Raw genomic sequence first — 16,318 nt, 5'->3', positions numbered from 1 at the left:
GATTCCTTCTCTAGTGTGTTTGGGTTTAACGTTATATTAGATCACTGTTCTGCCTCGGATCTCTCTAAGGAGAGTCTGAAATCAATTTTCTTAAATCATTGTGCAGAAAGACGAGCTACGGATGATCTTAAACTTTCCACCTGTATACGTTATAACCATTTGAACGAATTTGTGGGCCTACATCCTTACCTCCTCCAGGTGACCAAAGGGCAACACCGGTTTGTTCTCACCAGGATGAGGATGGGTACGGTCCACCTATTGGTTGCATTCCCTGAGATTAAGGTGCGCCCTACAGGTCCATGTCGGTGCGACAATATTTCAGAACAAAGCACAGAGCACTTTCTACTTATATGTAACCTGTATAGCGAATGTCGTAAATTCTTTTTAAAACCTTTATTTATCAAATTTGGAGCAAGAACTGTTAAAGCGGCAATGAAATTACTTTTTAACTTGCATCACCCTGACATCTGTTTTTACACGGCTAGTTATTTACTTAGGGCCATTAGCTATAGGAAAAGCATGATTTTTTAAAAAATAAATATCAAATTTCTTATAACATTTTATCTATTGGAAAATTTTTAAGTGTGTCATTTGATCCGTTATATGTATCTTACTGTATTTTTAGCTGATTGCGATCATTAAGTGCATTTTCTTTTAACATGTATTGTATGTATGTACTTTTATGGACATGATTTACATGTTTCCGAATAAAGTTTTTGAATTTTGTGTGGTGGTGAGTCTGTGGGGGTGAGTGTGTGGTAGTGAGTGTGTTACACCAATGTGGCGCACTGGTGCCACTGCACCTGCTGCAGCAATGGTAGCTACGCCACACTGGTGCCACTGTACCTGCTGCAACAATGATAGCTACACCACACTGCTGCCACTGCACCTGCTGCAGCAATGGTACCTACGCCACACTGGTGCCACTGCACCTACTGCAGCAATGGTACCTACGCCACACTGGTGCCACTGCACCTGCTGCACAATCATAGCTAAGTAACACTGATAACACTATACCTGCTACACAACGCCATCTACCACACACTTGTGCCACTGCACCTGCTGCACAATCATAGCTAAGCAACACTACCACTGCAACTGCTCCACCTATGGTAGCTACCACACACTGGTACCACTGCACCTGCTGCACTAAACTGGTACCACTGCACCTGCTCCACCAATGGTAGCTACGCCTACGCCACACTGGTACCACTGCACCTGCTCCACCAAATATACTTACACCACAACGGTACCACTGCACCTGCTCCACCAAAGATACTTACACCACACTGGTGCCACTGCACCTGCTGCACAATCATAGCTAAGTAACACTGATAACACTACACCTGCTACACAACGCCATCTACCACACACTGGTGCCACTGCACCTGCTGCACAATCATAGCTAAGTAACACTGATAACACCTCACCTGCTCCACGAATGGTAACTACGCCACACACTGGTGCCACTGCACCTGCTGCACAATCATAGCTAAGCAACACTACCACTGCACCTGCTCCACCAATGGTAGCTACCACTCACCGGTACCACTGCACATGCTGCACCAATGATAGCTACGCCACACTGGTGCCACTGCACCTGCTGCACAATCATAGCTAAGTAACACTGATAACACTACACCTGCTACACAACGCCATCTACCACACACTGGTGCCACTGCACCTGCTGCAGAATCATAGCTAAGCAACACTACCACTGCAACTGCTCCACCTATGGTAGCTACCACACACTAGTACCACTGCACCTGCTGCACTAAACTGGTACCACAGCACCTGCTCCACCAATGGTAGCTACGCCTACACCACACTGGTAACACTGCACCTGCTCCACCAAATATACTTACACCACACCGGTACCACTGCACATGCTGCACCAATGATAGCTACGCCACACTGGTGCCACTGCACCTGCTGCACAATCATAGCTAAGTAACACTGAAAACACTGCACTTGCTACACAACGCCATCTACCACACACTGGTGCCACTGCACCTGCTGCACAATCATAGCTAAGCAACACTACCACTGCAACTGTTCCACCTATGGTAGCTACCACACACTGGTACCACTGCACCTGCTGCACTAAACTGGTACCACATCAACTGCTCCACCAATGGTAGCTACGCCTACGCCACACTGGTACCACTGCACCTGCTCCACCAAAGATACTTACACCACACTGGTGCCACTGCACCTGCTGCACAATCATAGCTAAGTAACACTGATAACACTACACCTGCTACACAACGCCATCTACCACACACTGGTGCCACTGCACCTGCTGCACATTCATAGCTAAGTAACACTGATAACACCTCACCTGCTCCACGAATGGTAACTACGCCACACACTGGTGCCACTGCACCTGCTGCACAATCATAGCTAAGCAACACTACCACTGCACTTGCTCCACCAATGGTAGCTACCACTCACCGGTATCACTGCACATGCTGCACCAATGATAGCTATGCCACACTGGTGCCACTGCACCTGCTGCAAAATCATAGCTAAGTAACACTGATAACACTACACCTGCTACACAACGCCATCTACCACACACTGGTGCCACTGCACCTGCTGCAGAATCATAGCTAAGCAACACTACCACTGCAACTGCTCCACCTATGGTAGCTACCACACACTAGTACCACTGCACCTGCTGCACTAAACTGGTACCACAGCACCTGCTCCACCAATGGTAGCTACGCCTACGCCACACTGGTAACACTGCACCTGCTCCACCAAATATACTTACACCACACCGGTACCACTGCACATGCTGCACCAATGATAGCTACGCCACACTGGTGCCACTGCACCTGCTGCACAATCATAGCTAAGTAACACTGAAAACACTGCACTTGCTACACAACGCCATCTACCACACACTGGTGCCACTGCACCTGCTGCACAATCATAGCTAAGCAACACTACCACTGCAACTGTTCCACCTATGGTAGCTACCACACACTTGTACCACTGCACCTGCTGCACTAAACTGGTGCAAAAAACAACAAGTGATGGACTGAATGTGGATCAATGTCACACACTCCCCCAGTCAAAAGATCTGGGCCCAAATCCATCGTTTTTTTGCACTCCACACCACCCTGGGTCAGATAATGGCTTTATGCAAATCAGCTCTGACCCTGTTGCCCCATGGGAACAGTCCAGTCCGAACTACAACAGCCATATCTTTCCCAGACCGGAATCAAGCATCCGAGGACCGGACCGGTTTCGTGGTAACACCTCTCTTCAGCCCGGCTAGCTTGGCTCCAAGTGGTGTGGAGTGCCTGGGACCCACGTCTGGGCATCCCCAGCGCACTTAGGGCGGCAATTGCAAAAAACAACAAGTGATGGACTGAATGTGGATCAATGTCACACACTCCCCCAGTCAAAAGATCTGGGCCCAAATCCATCGTTTTTTTGCACTCCACACCACCCTGGGTCAGATAATGGCTTTATGCAAATCAGCTCTGACCCTGTTGCCCCATGGGAACAGTCCAGTCCGAACTACAACAGCCATATCTTTCCCAGACCGGAATCAAGCATCCGAGGACCGGACCGGTTTCGAGGTAACACCTCTCTTCAGCCCGGCTAGCTTGACTCCAAGTGGTGTGGAGTGCCTGGGACCCACGTCTGGGCATCCCCAGCGCACTTAGGGCGGCAATTGCAAAAAACAACAAGTGATGGACTGAATGTGGATCAATGTCACACACTCCCCCAGTCAAAAGATCTGGGCCCAAATCCATCGTTTTTTTGCACTCCACACCACCCTGGGTCAGATAATGGCTTTATGCAAATCAGCTCTGACCCTGTTGCCCCATGGGAACAGTCCAGTCCGAACTACAACAGCCATATCTTTCCCAGACCGGAATCAAGCATCCGAGGACCGGACCGGTTTCGAGGTAACACCTCTCTTCAGCCCGGCTAGCTTGACTCCAAGTGGTGTGGAGTGCCTGGGACCCACGTCTGGGCATCCCCAGCGCACTTAGGGCGGCAATTGCAAAAAACAACAAGTGATGGACTGAATGTGGATCAATGTCACACACTCCCCCAGTCAAAAGATCTGGGCCCAAATCCATCGTTTTTTTGCACTCCACACCACCCTGGGTCAGATAATGGCTTTATGCAAATCAGCTCTGACCCTGTTGCCCCATGGGAACAGTCCAGTCCGAACTACAACAGCCATATCTTTCCCAGACCGGAATCAAGCATCCGAGGACCGGACCGGTTTCGAGGTAACACCTCTCTTCAGCCCGGTTAGCTTGACTCCAAGTGGTGTGGAGTGCCTGGGACCCACGTCTGGGCATCCCCAGCGCACTTAGGGCGGCAATTGCAAAAAACAACAAGTGATGGACTGAATGTGGATCAATGTCACACACTCCCCCAGTCAAAAGATCTGGGCCCAAATCCATCTTTTTTTGCACTACACTGGTACCACATCAACTGCTCCACCAATGGTAGCTACGCCTACGCCACACTGGTACCACTGCACCTGCTCCACCAAAGATACTTACACCACACTGGTGCCACTGCACCTGCTGCACAATCATAGCTAAGTAACACTGATAACACTACACCTGCTACACAACGCCATCTACCACACACTGGTGCCACTGCACCTGCTGCACATTCATAGCTAAGTAACACTGATAACACCTCACCTGCTCCACGAATGGTAACTACGCCACACACTGGTGCCACTGCACCTGCTGCACAATCATAGCTAAGCAACACTACCACTGCACTTGCTCCACCAATGGTAGCTACCACTCACCGGTATCACTGCACATGCTGCACCAATGATAGCTATGCCACACTGGTGCCACTGCACCTGCTGCAAAATCATAGCTAAGTAACACTGATAACACTACACCTGCTACACAACGCCATCTACCACACACTGGTACCACTGCACCTGCTGCACAATCATAGCTAAGCAACACTACCACTGCAACTGCTCCACCTATGGTAGCTACCACACACTGGTACCACTGCACCTGCTGCACTAAACTGGTACCACAGCACCTGCTCCACCAATGGTAGCTACGCCTACGCCACACTGGTAACACTGCACCTGCTCCACCAAATATACTTACACCACACCGGTACCACTGCACATGCTGCACCAATGATAGCTACGCCACACTAGTGCCACTGCACCTGCTGCACAATTATAGCTAAGCAACACTACCACTGCAACTGCTCCACCTATGGTAGCTACCACACACTGGTACCACTGCACATGCTGCACCAATGATAGCTACGCCACACTGGTGCCACTGCACCTGCTGCACAATCATAGCTAAGTAACACTGATAACACTACACCTGCGACACAACGCCATCTACCACACACTGCAACAGAGCATATCTATGTATATCAAAAGCATGCTTTGAATATCAACTCCAGCGGTGGGGGCTGAAAGGACGAGCAGGCTGGGAGAGGCAATGTCAGAGGCTTCTGTGAGCTCCCAGCCTGTCGTTTCCAGTGGTGGGGGCTGAAAGGACGAGCAGGCTGGGAGAGGTGATATAGAGGCTTCTGTGAGCTCCCAGCCTGTCGTTTCCAGTGGTGGGGGCTGCAGTATGGAGCAGGCGGGGAGAGGCAATATCAGAGGCCTCTGCGAGCCGGCATCTGGCGAAAGGCCAACACTTAAACATGAAAGGAGGCAAAGGGACGCGCGCACGCAAAACTCACGGCAGACTGGTGAACGCGCCCCGACCATCTGGATTCTATTACCGCAGCACCCTGACAGCTATAATTGTTAATTTATTGCACTGTCGTGCGCATAACCACACAGGATATGGCGGAAGTGCTGAAGCAGAAAAACATATGGCCTATTCCGTGAAGGCTACTAGAAACAGGGCACCGCGCGGACCAATTACCATGCAAAACAAACTACTGAAAAATCCCGCGCACTGAGGAATTTTTCCTGCACTATCCAGAACCCCGTAACTAAAGGAGCTCGGAGCTCCGCCCCCCTGCTGACGCAGGGCTGACATAGGCCGAGCCCTAAAAAGTGTATACAATACTTATAATATTCACCCGACTCTGGTCCGCCACAGCTCCGGCTCACAAGCTGCAGAAAGCTCCATATCTGTATTAAACTGGCCTGGCACTCACAATCCGCCATAAACCTTCACCGTTACAGGTAAGCCTCCCGCTCCCGAACACCGGTAAACCAGCCTACTCCCTTGCCGGGCCTCCCATCTGCCGGCAAACTCTTCCTGCTCTGCACCTCACTCAGGCAGTCCAAGCCGCCGCACTAACTGACGGCACAAGTCTATCGGACCCTCAGCAACGCCGCTTCCGCAAGCACAGGACAAAAACAACTCTGCTGCACATTAAGCACAAGTCCCAAGACTTTGCCCGCCACGGGGCCACACACTCACTTCCTACTGTTGCGCACAGCCTTGCCTTTTTAACTGCTCCTTTGCTGCTGATCAACTCCCCGCCAGGCACAATCCCCTCTGCTCACCTCACATCCGATTGTGACAGGTGCCCCGGGAATTTGTTACCTCTAGCAAATCTACAAAAAGCTGAATCCGTGGGCCCCCTTTCACTCCCCAAAGCCTCCCTGCTACCCGGGGGCTGCCGATGACCTGATCAGCCCTGATCAAAGCGTCTCCTCCTCACTCCATAGCCATGGCTGCACCCCACTCCCCTTCGGGCCGCATTAACCATGCGTTTTATCGTAAACTCACCGGCATAGTGGGGCACCACCCCCTCGTACTATTCTAAAAATCCATATATTATTAAGATCAGGCACGGAAAGCGGCTCGCAGTAGAGCGGCTCTCATTTATCATCTGTGTGTTATTCTGAAAATAAACTCCACGGGGTCCATTTATATGTGTCTGCCAATGAATGACGCTTTATTAGATTGGGGAAGAGCGCGTGCAGGCTTGGTTTCCGACTTGCTGGTTTCCGACTTGGCTGGTTTAACAACTGTTTACCATGTGTTGAGCTGCTGCCTCGTTTTAACAAGCTGGCTCAGTGGAGCCGACGGGGGGAGGGCAAGTGAAAGTGCGCGATGCGCACGCTGCCAGCCTCCGGGACAGGAGATGTGCATGCGTACAGAGTGCACCTCTCCTGTCCGCTAGTGCACATCTCCTGTCTGCACGTGCCACATCCTGTCTCCCTTCGATAGTGAAAGCAGCAGCAATAGAGTCTCGCAAGCGTAGCAGCGCATGCGCTGTGTTCGCACGCGAGACCTAAAAACGGAGCAGGAATTGCTAACATCCTAGATGTTAAGTTAAATGATAAGGATAATGTCTGAAAAGGGATTTTCTTCCAAACATTATGATTTGTATGTCAAATATTGAGGCATCCGATGGCTCCCCATGTACAAACGAGCACAATTCATACTCCTCACCCACACTTTCAAATCACTATATAACACTTGCCCAGCATACCTCAACAATAGCATCTGCTTTCACAATCCATCCTGACACTACCACTTATCCAGTCTCCTACTTGCACACATATCAGGCATATGGAAAACTAGATCAAGCGGTCAACCCTTCACCTATATCGCTCCTTGCTGCTGTACATATGAGCCTCCTCCTCTCTTCTTGAATTCCGCAAGGAGCTAAACACCTGGCTTTTTTAGTAGTCCCACTAGGCCCTAGGTTTGGCTAGACGTACACCTGCTCAGCGCCAGGATACCCTCTCAGATGGTACTACGCTCTACAAATCTGCATAACATAACTGTATGAATCTGCATAACACAACGATTATCTGAAGTTACACCTGTTTCTTCAGCTATGTAGATTGTTTCTGATCTTCATTCAAGTATCAACTTTTAAACTGACTTTAAGCCATGGTGTTCCAAATCTATGTGGGATAAAACATCCCCTGCCATCCTTTTAAGGATGTTGCAAGTCAAGATGTTGCCTGACGTTATAGAGGAGTGAAGCCAAAGGTTGATTTTCCTTTAGAAAATCATGGAATACCGAGGTGATTTGAAATATCCTTTTAACGTAGGCCAACAATATTTTAGTCCTTTATAATACATTGTCACACAATCCTCCTTCCCACAAAACTCTTAAATCCTTGGAGTTGTACTCTTTCTTATGAAAGAGATAGTATGTTGCAGACAAAAAGTAAAAGTAGAATATGTAGTGTTAAATTAAATGCACCAAAAAGCATTTAGTAACTAGTTGCAAAAAGATATTACAAAAATGTATTGTAGATTAAAAGCAATACTGTAGCTCAGACTATATAGTAACATGCAGAGATTATATTTTCCTGTGAGGATCTATAGCATTAAAAAGCATGTTGCTATAAATGTATATGGTCTTCTGACATTTTAGATATACAGATAATAAGAAATTATTTAAACGGCAGCTGTAACTGTGCTCTGTGAATGGCATTTCAGGTAGGCTGCTGGCAGCAGGCATTATGACACTATAGTAATACCTCATTACAGTTGAGCAGCTACATAATTTCATTATTACTGATGAATAGAGATGTCGCAACCCAACTGTAATAAGGAAATTAGAGAAGGAATTGTTATACTAGGATTGCAGGCTCCTATGAATTTTATACATATACTAGCTGTACCCGGCCACGCGTTGCTGTGGCTCAGTCTGGTTAAATGGAAGAGAAAGAAAAGAGTAAGCGCACGTTTCTAATATGTTTAATTTCACAATGCTTGTGGGTATACAATATGTTTTTGTCCATCCTAATATATGTAGACTATACGCGTCCCTTGTATTTGTTGCGCAGCAACCAAATCGATAGGATCTGTTCGGGTTGCAAAGTGAACCAACTCCTCCCCCCCTCCCTCCACCCACTTCCCGGTCTGATGCGCTAATATTGCAAAGTGAACCAACTCCTCCCCCCACTTCCCGGTCTGCCATTCTGACACCAACTGTCCAGCCTAATATATGTAGACTATTGTCTCTATGCGTCCTTTCTTAATGTTGCCAAGTGAACCAACTCCTCCCCCCTCCCTCTACCCACTGCCCGGTTTGCCATCCTGACACCAACTGTCCATCCTAATATATGTAGACTATTGTCTCTATGCGTCTATTGTAGTTGTTGCGCACCAACCCAATCAATAGGGTCTGTTCATCCTTTAGATTAAAAACACGGGCGTATTTGACACGCGTGTATTCGAATCCAACGTTGTGTATATATAAACACGCGCTTATTCGAATTCAACGTTGTCAAAATTTCAAATCAATCACTGAAGAACTTTTGTAGATTTAAGATTTTTATCAAACGCACATTGACATTTTTACGTGTCTGTTTTTGCTTTCGATTAAAAACACGCGCGTATTCGACACACGAGTATTCGAATCCAACGTTGTGTATATAAAAACACTCGCGTATTCGAATGCAACGTTGTCAAAATTTCAAAGCAATCTGTGAAGAACTTTCGAAGATTTGAGATTTTGAACAAACGAACAGTTACATTTTTATTTATATAGATGTGGGGGGTATGAGGTACATGTCAATTTAGTAATGGTTAAAATGATTCGACTACTTAATGTTTCAGTTTATATATATTTTTTAAATTGGGGTAAATGTATTTGCCTCCACTGTATCTACCTCACCTAGATATCCTTGGGATATAACACCTTTGTGCATTTGACTTCCAGGGTGACTGAATGCAAATTCCTGTTTGGCAGAGAAAACAACTACTCAATTTCTAACATTTTTATTTTATTTGTGGTATTTGTAAAGCGCAGCATTCATCCCAGGGGATATCAAGGCGCTGAATAAGAAAGGGCTGCTGAGGTTTGAGCAGGGGGGGTTAGTATTTGGGAAAGAGATGTGTTTTGAGTTTTTGCCGGAATGAAAAAAGGTTCGTAGTGTGTCTCAGATCCATCGGTAGTTCATTCCATCGTTTGGCCGCCAGGTGCGAGAAGGCTCGTCCTCCTGTTCTTGTTTTATAAATACGCTTAGGTTTTGCTAGGGCTGAGTTAATGGATCTTAAGTTCCTGTTTGGAATATAAAATTAAATTTTCCCTTGCAGGATTGTAGGGCCTGTTTTATGGAGGGCTTTGTGCGCATGGCAAAGTAGTTTGAATGTGGCGCGCTGGCGCATCGGCAGCCAATGGAGTTGTTTTAGACATGCCGATGCAGAGTCTCGTTTGCTTTTGTTACATACCAGCTTGGCAGCCTGGTTTTGCAGAACCTGAAGGCGGGAGAACAACTGCTCGTTCATTCCTTCGAACAGAGCATTGCCATAGTCCAGGCGGCTGACTAGAAGGGCCTGGGTGATCGTACGACGACAGTCAAGTGGGATCCATGTGAAGATCTTAGCGAGGAGTTTCAGGATTGCAAATCCCTTACCCCAAAGTGTGCGCACATGGTCCTTCATGGATAGTGCGTCGTCTATCATAATGCCCAGATTCCTGGCATATTGTTTCGGGGCGGGGGCTGTTCCCAGTGACAGTGGCCACCAAGAGTCGTTCCATGAAAGTTTGGCTCCTCCGAACAATAGAATTTCGGATTTTCCGGCATTAAGCTTGAGGCAGTGGTTACGCATCCAGTCCGCCATTTCGGAGAGGCAGCTGTGGAGTTTGTTTTTAGTTGTTTCTAATTTTTCCGATCTTTCATCCAAGGTCACCATCAGCTGCGTGTCGTCGGCATATGAACAAATGCCGATGCCCCACTTTCTTCCGATGTCGGCCAAAGATGATACGTAGGCATTAAAGAGAGTGGGGCTTAGGGAAGCCCCTTGTGGGACTCCACAGCCAATGGGACGGGGTTCAGAATGGAATTGGCCCATATGCACTGCTTGGGTGCGGTTGCACAGGAAGGATTCAATCCATTGCAGCGCTATGTCTTGTATTCCTTTGCTCCGGAGGATGTTCAATAGACATTTGTGCGACACTGTGTCGAACGCTGCCGACAGGTCCAACAGTATCAGAGCCACCGAGCCCCCTTGGTCAGTGATGCATCTGACACTGTCCGACACTGCCAGCAGCGTAGCTTCGGTGCTATTGTTGGATCTGAATCCAGTTTGGGTGGGGTCCAGAAGCAAATTGTCCTCGAGATATTTGGATAACTGTAAGTTAACCATTTTCTCCAATGCTTTGGAGAGATAAGGGAGTTGTGAAATTGGCCTATAGTTCTCTGGGTTGAGAATATCGGCCCCAGCTTTCTTCAGGAGGGGGGTTACAGATGCGTGTTTCCAGCAGTCTGGAAAGGATGCGGAGGCAAGAGATTGATTAAAAAGTTTGGTGATGATTGGGCATAGAGTCGGTGCGATTTCAGAAAATACAAAGTGTGGGCAGGGATCTGCAGGGGAGCCAGATTTTATTGCTCTAAGGACTGTTAGTACTTCCTCTTCGGAGAGTGGTTGGAAGTTTGATAGGCGAGGGGAGTTGCCCAAGTCTAGGCGATCGTTGTTGTTGTCGGATATAGATGGGCGTACGTCAAAGTTATCATAGGGGGAGACGGTATGGGAGGGGGTGAAGGTTGAATAAATTTTATTGATTTTTTCGGAGAAGAAGGAGCTAATCCGTTCGCATGCTTCTGTTGAAGGGGTGAGACTTTGCGAGGTGCAGGATGGGTTGCTGAGCTCTTTCACAATTTTAAATAACTCTTTTGTCGAGTTGTGATTTTCGTTGATTCGTTGCACGAAAAAAGCCTTTTTTGCCTCTCGGATGGCAAGGATGTATTGTTTCCTTTTGGCAGTGTAGTTGGCTCTGGTTGTGGGGTTTTTCGCTTGTCTCCATTGGTGTTCTGTTCTTTGGCATTCCCTTTTAAGGCTCTTAAGGGAGGGGGTGTACCATTTTTCATTAATGGTTGTTTTTTTCTTAACATCTCGCAAGGGTGCTATTTTGTCCAATGTTTGGCGGATGCTAGTTTCTAGCCGGATGGCATTGTTACCAATCGATTCGTTATCTGGTAGGGAGACATCTGTATCGTGAAAATGATTTTGGAAATTGGAGTCTTTGACTAGTTTCCAGGCTCTATTGGAGGTGAGGGGGGAAGATCTGATTTTCACGGGTTTGCCAGGAAGTTCAAGTGAAAATGAGAGCATGAGATGGTCAGACCATGACAGGGGGAGAGTTTCCTTGAGAGTGGTCGACTCGATGTTCGTAAAAAGGAGATCCAGGGTATGCCCTGCTATATGCGTGGGGCCCTCAACCAGTTGTTTCAGTTGAAGGATTTCCATGTCGTATTTAAGCTGAGCGACTCCAGGGGCATTGGGGTTTTCGTAATGGACATTAAAGTCTCCAATGATCATGTAGTTTTTGTGTTTTAGGCATAAAGGGAGTACTTGATTCAGGAGTTTCGCGCTGAGGTTAATTTGTTGTCCAGGTGGGTTATAGACGACTGCGCCCGCTAGCATGACATGATTCTCAACGAGAATTCTAAATGGTAGTAACTCATGTTCAGGCTCCGCTTTAGTTGTATCCATTAGGCAAGTTAAGTGGTCCCTAAAAATTACGGCGACTCCACCTCCTTTTTTCTTGCTTTGTCTGTTTTGTGTTATTATTTTATAATTGGAGGGGAGAGCGTTGGCTAGGTCCGGGGCACTGGCATCGGATAGCCACGTTTCGGTGACAAAAACCAGATCTGGCGTTTTAGAGGTTAAGGTGTCCCATATGTCGAGTGCATGCTTAGGTAGTGATCTGGCATTAAAATATAGACATTTTAGTTCATACTGGGGGTTGATAGGGATCGTGTGAGGATCCGTTGAGGATTGACCCAGACTGGTCCAATGACAAGAATGGCATGAGATGGGGCCGTGGGATAGACCTGGGTCGGTTTGGGTGCAGTTTGTTGTTTCAATGGGTTTACGCAGGGCTAGTAGATCAGTACGATTATAGCGAATAATGACTGCCTCAGGTGTACTGGAGCCTGTAGGGGGTATGGCCCCTGGTCCCGGTCGGGCGCGGACGGGCGCAGACGGGCTTGCCTTAGGCGCGCCTTCGGCGCGCAATCGGCGCGCCCGCTGCGCTCGTCCGCTGCGCTTCCAGGGGAGGCACATACTTATAGTTGGTGGGTAGATGGGCGGTGGGCGTGGCCTCCGGTGTGGGCGTGGCCTGTCGATCGGCCGAGGCGCTGGCTATCGTTCAGCCCGCTGGTTTCTATGCAGCGGAGGTGCCGCTTAAGATGCTAGGAGCTTGGGTGAGTGAGATGTTCAATTTTTAAAGCACAAGAAGATAATAACAATTTTTAAAAACGGTGCGCTCTCCCGGCTTTCCGCCTCAGGAGCAGCGTTTCCTTAAGATGGAGAGGCTGTGAGCAGCGTCTCTTTTAGGCTGTGGGCGGTGGGCGTGGCCTCCGGTGTGGGCGTGGCCTGTCGATCGGCCGAGGCGCTGGCTATCATTCAGCCCTCTGGTTTCTATGCAGCGGAGGTGCCGCTTAAGGTGCTGAGAGCTTGGGTGAGTAAGATGTTCAATTTTTTTAAAACACAAGAAGATAATAACAATTTTTAAAAACGGTGCGCTCTCCCGGCTTTCCGCCTCAGGAGCAGCGTTTCCTTAAGATGGAGAGGCTGTGAGCAGCGTCTCTTTTAGGCTGTGGGCGGTGGGCGTGGCCTCCGGTGTGGGCGTGGCCTGTCGATCGGCCGAGGCGCTGGCTATCGTTCAGCCCGCTGGTTTCTATGCAGCGGAGGTGCCGCTTAAGATGCTAGGAGCTTGGGTGAGTGAGATGTTCAATTTTTAAAGCACAAGAAGATAATAACAATTTTTAAAAACGGTGCGCTCTCCCGGCTTTCCGCCTCAGGAACAGCGTTTCCTTAAGATGGAGAGGCTGTGAGCAGCGTCTCTTTTAGGCTGTGGGCGGTGGGCGTGGCCTCCGGTGTGGGCGTGGCCTGTCGATCGGCCGAGGCGCTGGCTATCGTTCAGCCCTCTGGTTTCTATGCAGCGGAGGTGCCGCTTAAGGTGCTGAGAGCTTGGGTGAGTGAGATGTTCAATTTTTTTAAAACACAAGAAGATAATAACAATTTTTAAAAACGGTGCGCTCTCCCGGCTTTCCGCCTCAGGAGCAGCGTTTCCTTAAGATGGAGAGGCTGTGAGCAGCGTCTCTTTTAGGCTGTGGGCGGTGGGCGTGGCCTCCGGTGTGGGCGTGGCCTGTCGATCGGCCGAGGCGCTGGCTATCGTTCAGCCCGCTGGTTTCTATGCAGCGGAGGTGCCGCTTAAGATGCTAGGAGCTTGGGTGAGTGAGATGTTCAATTTTTAAAGCACAAGAAGATAATAACAATTTTTAAAGACGGTGCGCTCTCCCGGCTTTCCGCCTCAGGAGCAGCGTTTCCTTAAGATGGAGAGGCTGTGAGCAGCGTCTCTTTTAGGCTGTGGGCGGTGGGCGTGGCCTCCGGTGTGGGCGTGGCCTGTCGATCGGCCGAGGCGCTGGCTATCGTTCAGCCCTCTGGTTTCTATGCAGCGGAGGTGCCGCTTAAGGTGCTGAGAGCTTGGGTGAGTGAGATGTTCAATTTTTTTAAAACACAAGAAGATAATAACAATTTTTAAAAACGGTGCGCTCTCCCGGCTTTCCGCCTCAGGAGCAGCGTTTCCTTAAGATGGAGAGGCTGTGAGCAGCGTCTCTTTTAGGCTGTGGGCGGTGGGCGTGGCCTCCGGTGTGGGCGTGGCCTGTCGATCGGCCGAGGCGCTGGCTATCGTTCAGTCCGCTGGTTTCTATGCAGCGGAGGTGCCGCTTAAGATGCTAGGAGCTTGGGTGAGTGAGATGTTCAATTTTTAAAGCACAAGAAGATAATAACAAGAAGATAATAACAATTTTTAAAAACGGTGCGCTCTCCCGGCTTTCCGCCTCAGGAGCAGCGTTTCCTTAAGATCTTAAGATCTTAAGATCTTAACATCTCTGCAAAAGGGTCTCATGGTCTCTTAGCATCTTGTATTCTACTAGCTGATTAGTGGAATTAGAGCCAGGGGTTGTGGTTGACTCTAGGATATGCAGAAGCAATATTGTGAAGTGTACTTTATGACCAGTAGTTAACAGTGTACTCTTTCCTCTTCCCTTCAAGGTATGTCCAAGACCTGACATGTGAATCAGAAGAATTGGAGAGAGAGGCATCTCAAAACCTCTTATTGCAGGCAATTGAATTTTGTTTTGTTGGAAAAAGCTTCATTTTTGGAGTAAAGGTAATTTATTTCATTTTAACTTGCATTTACCTTGCACTGTTTTTAATTTGACTAGTTTAAAAAAACTCTAACCTTTAATCTCCTGCGAAGTTCTCCCTCTCTCACCAGCTGCACGGGCCAAGTGCCAGCTTGTCTTCCTGGCTAAAGTCCACAGGGGCACCCAATCGCAGAGGGCGGGGGGAAAATTAAGGCAGCACTCAGACATTTAATGCTGGTCACAGCATGGGAGCGCGCAGCGGGCATACCTAGGCAAGCCCATCTGCACCTGTCGGGGACCAGGCACTATGCCCAGTGTTTAAACTACACATTGAATGAATTGAAGCATCTATTCTAAAAACTTCCCTCTTTATCCCTTAATTGGCCCCAAATTAGTTAAGTCAGGGATCATGGAAATAAGGGACTCCCTCCCTGAACTTGATCAATTTCCCTCTGTTGCGGAAAACACCCAGAGACAGGACAGCCGCTGGACACCTGAACTTAAAATTATGTATCTAAACACTCGATCCCTGGTAAGACATAAACTGCATATATTCCACCTACTGGACTCAGCCAAACCAGATATTCTCTAATTAACCAAAACCTGGCTTTCACAGGAATCCGCCCACGTTATTCTGGCCGCCCTTCCCAATAATTACTATATTGTCCAGGCTAAACGGCCGACAGGAAAATAGGGGGAGGGGTAAGTAGCCGCCATAATTCACCATGACCTAAAATTTACCACACTTACTATGCTAGATATCAACTCTGTGGACAATTTAGTTATTAAACTGAACTCTACTTCGGCACCATTAATCTGCATATGGCTATATAGGCCCCCTCAGAACATGCCCCTTTCCCCCCAAACATTGGGTGAGCAGTTGGCCCACTTAATAACCAACCATGCTAAAACATTGTTGATCGGCGATTTTAACTATTGGGCGAATGATGTGACGGGTGGCCCTCATTCAGCAGAACTGATCGATCTGCTCATTGGGTTGAATTGTATCCAACATGTGACATCCCCAACACACATAAAAGGACACACTCTCGATCCAATCTGGACAGCTTATCTTGCGGTGTCCGCATTGACAGTTTCTCCTTGCACTGGGTCTGATCGTTTTCGAATAAAGTTTGTGATTAACCATATCACTACGCCCAAACCTATATCCAAGGAAGGGCTTATGGCTTGGAAATAGTACCACATTGATATGAATGCCTTCTGCTGCTCGCTGCCGAACACGGTACCCAT

The 16,318-nt window shown here is 48.2% G+C and overlaps 1 protein-coding gene across 1 annotated transcript in view; it reads left to right on the top strand.

The window, feature by feature from the left end:
• Positions 1 to 16,318, top strand: part of DDIAS (DNA damage induced apoptosis suppressor) — a 160,403-nt gene that overhangs the window by 130,360 nt on the left and 13,725 nt on the right. The window contains 1 exon segment of the mRNA XM_078658487.1: positions 14,973 to 15,090. Coding sequence (XP_078514613.1) covers positions 14,973 to 15,090 — 118 coding nt within the window.

This window comes from Lissotriton helveticus, chromosome 8 (assembly GCF_964261635.1).
Source record: "Lissotriton helveticus chromosome 8, aLisHel1.1, whole genome shotgun sequence".
In the NCBI taxonomy this organism is placed as follows: Eukaryota; Metazoa; Chordata; class Amphibia; order Caudata; family Salamandridae; genus Lissotriton; species Lissotriton helveticus.
The sequence above is the reverse complement of the archived record's forward strand: the minus strand, read 5'-3'. Positions and strand labels throughout refer to the sequence as shown.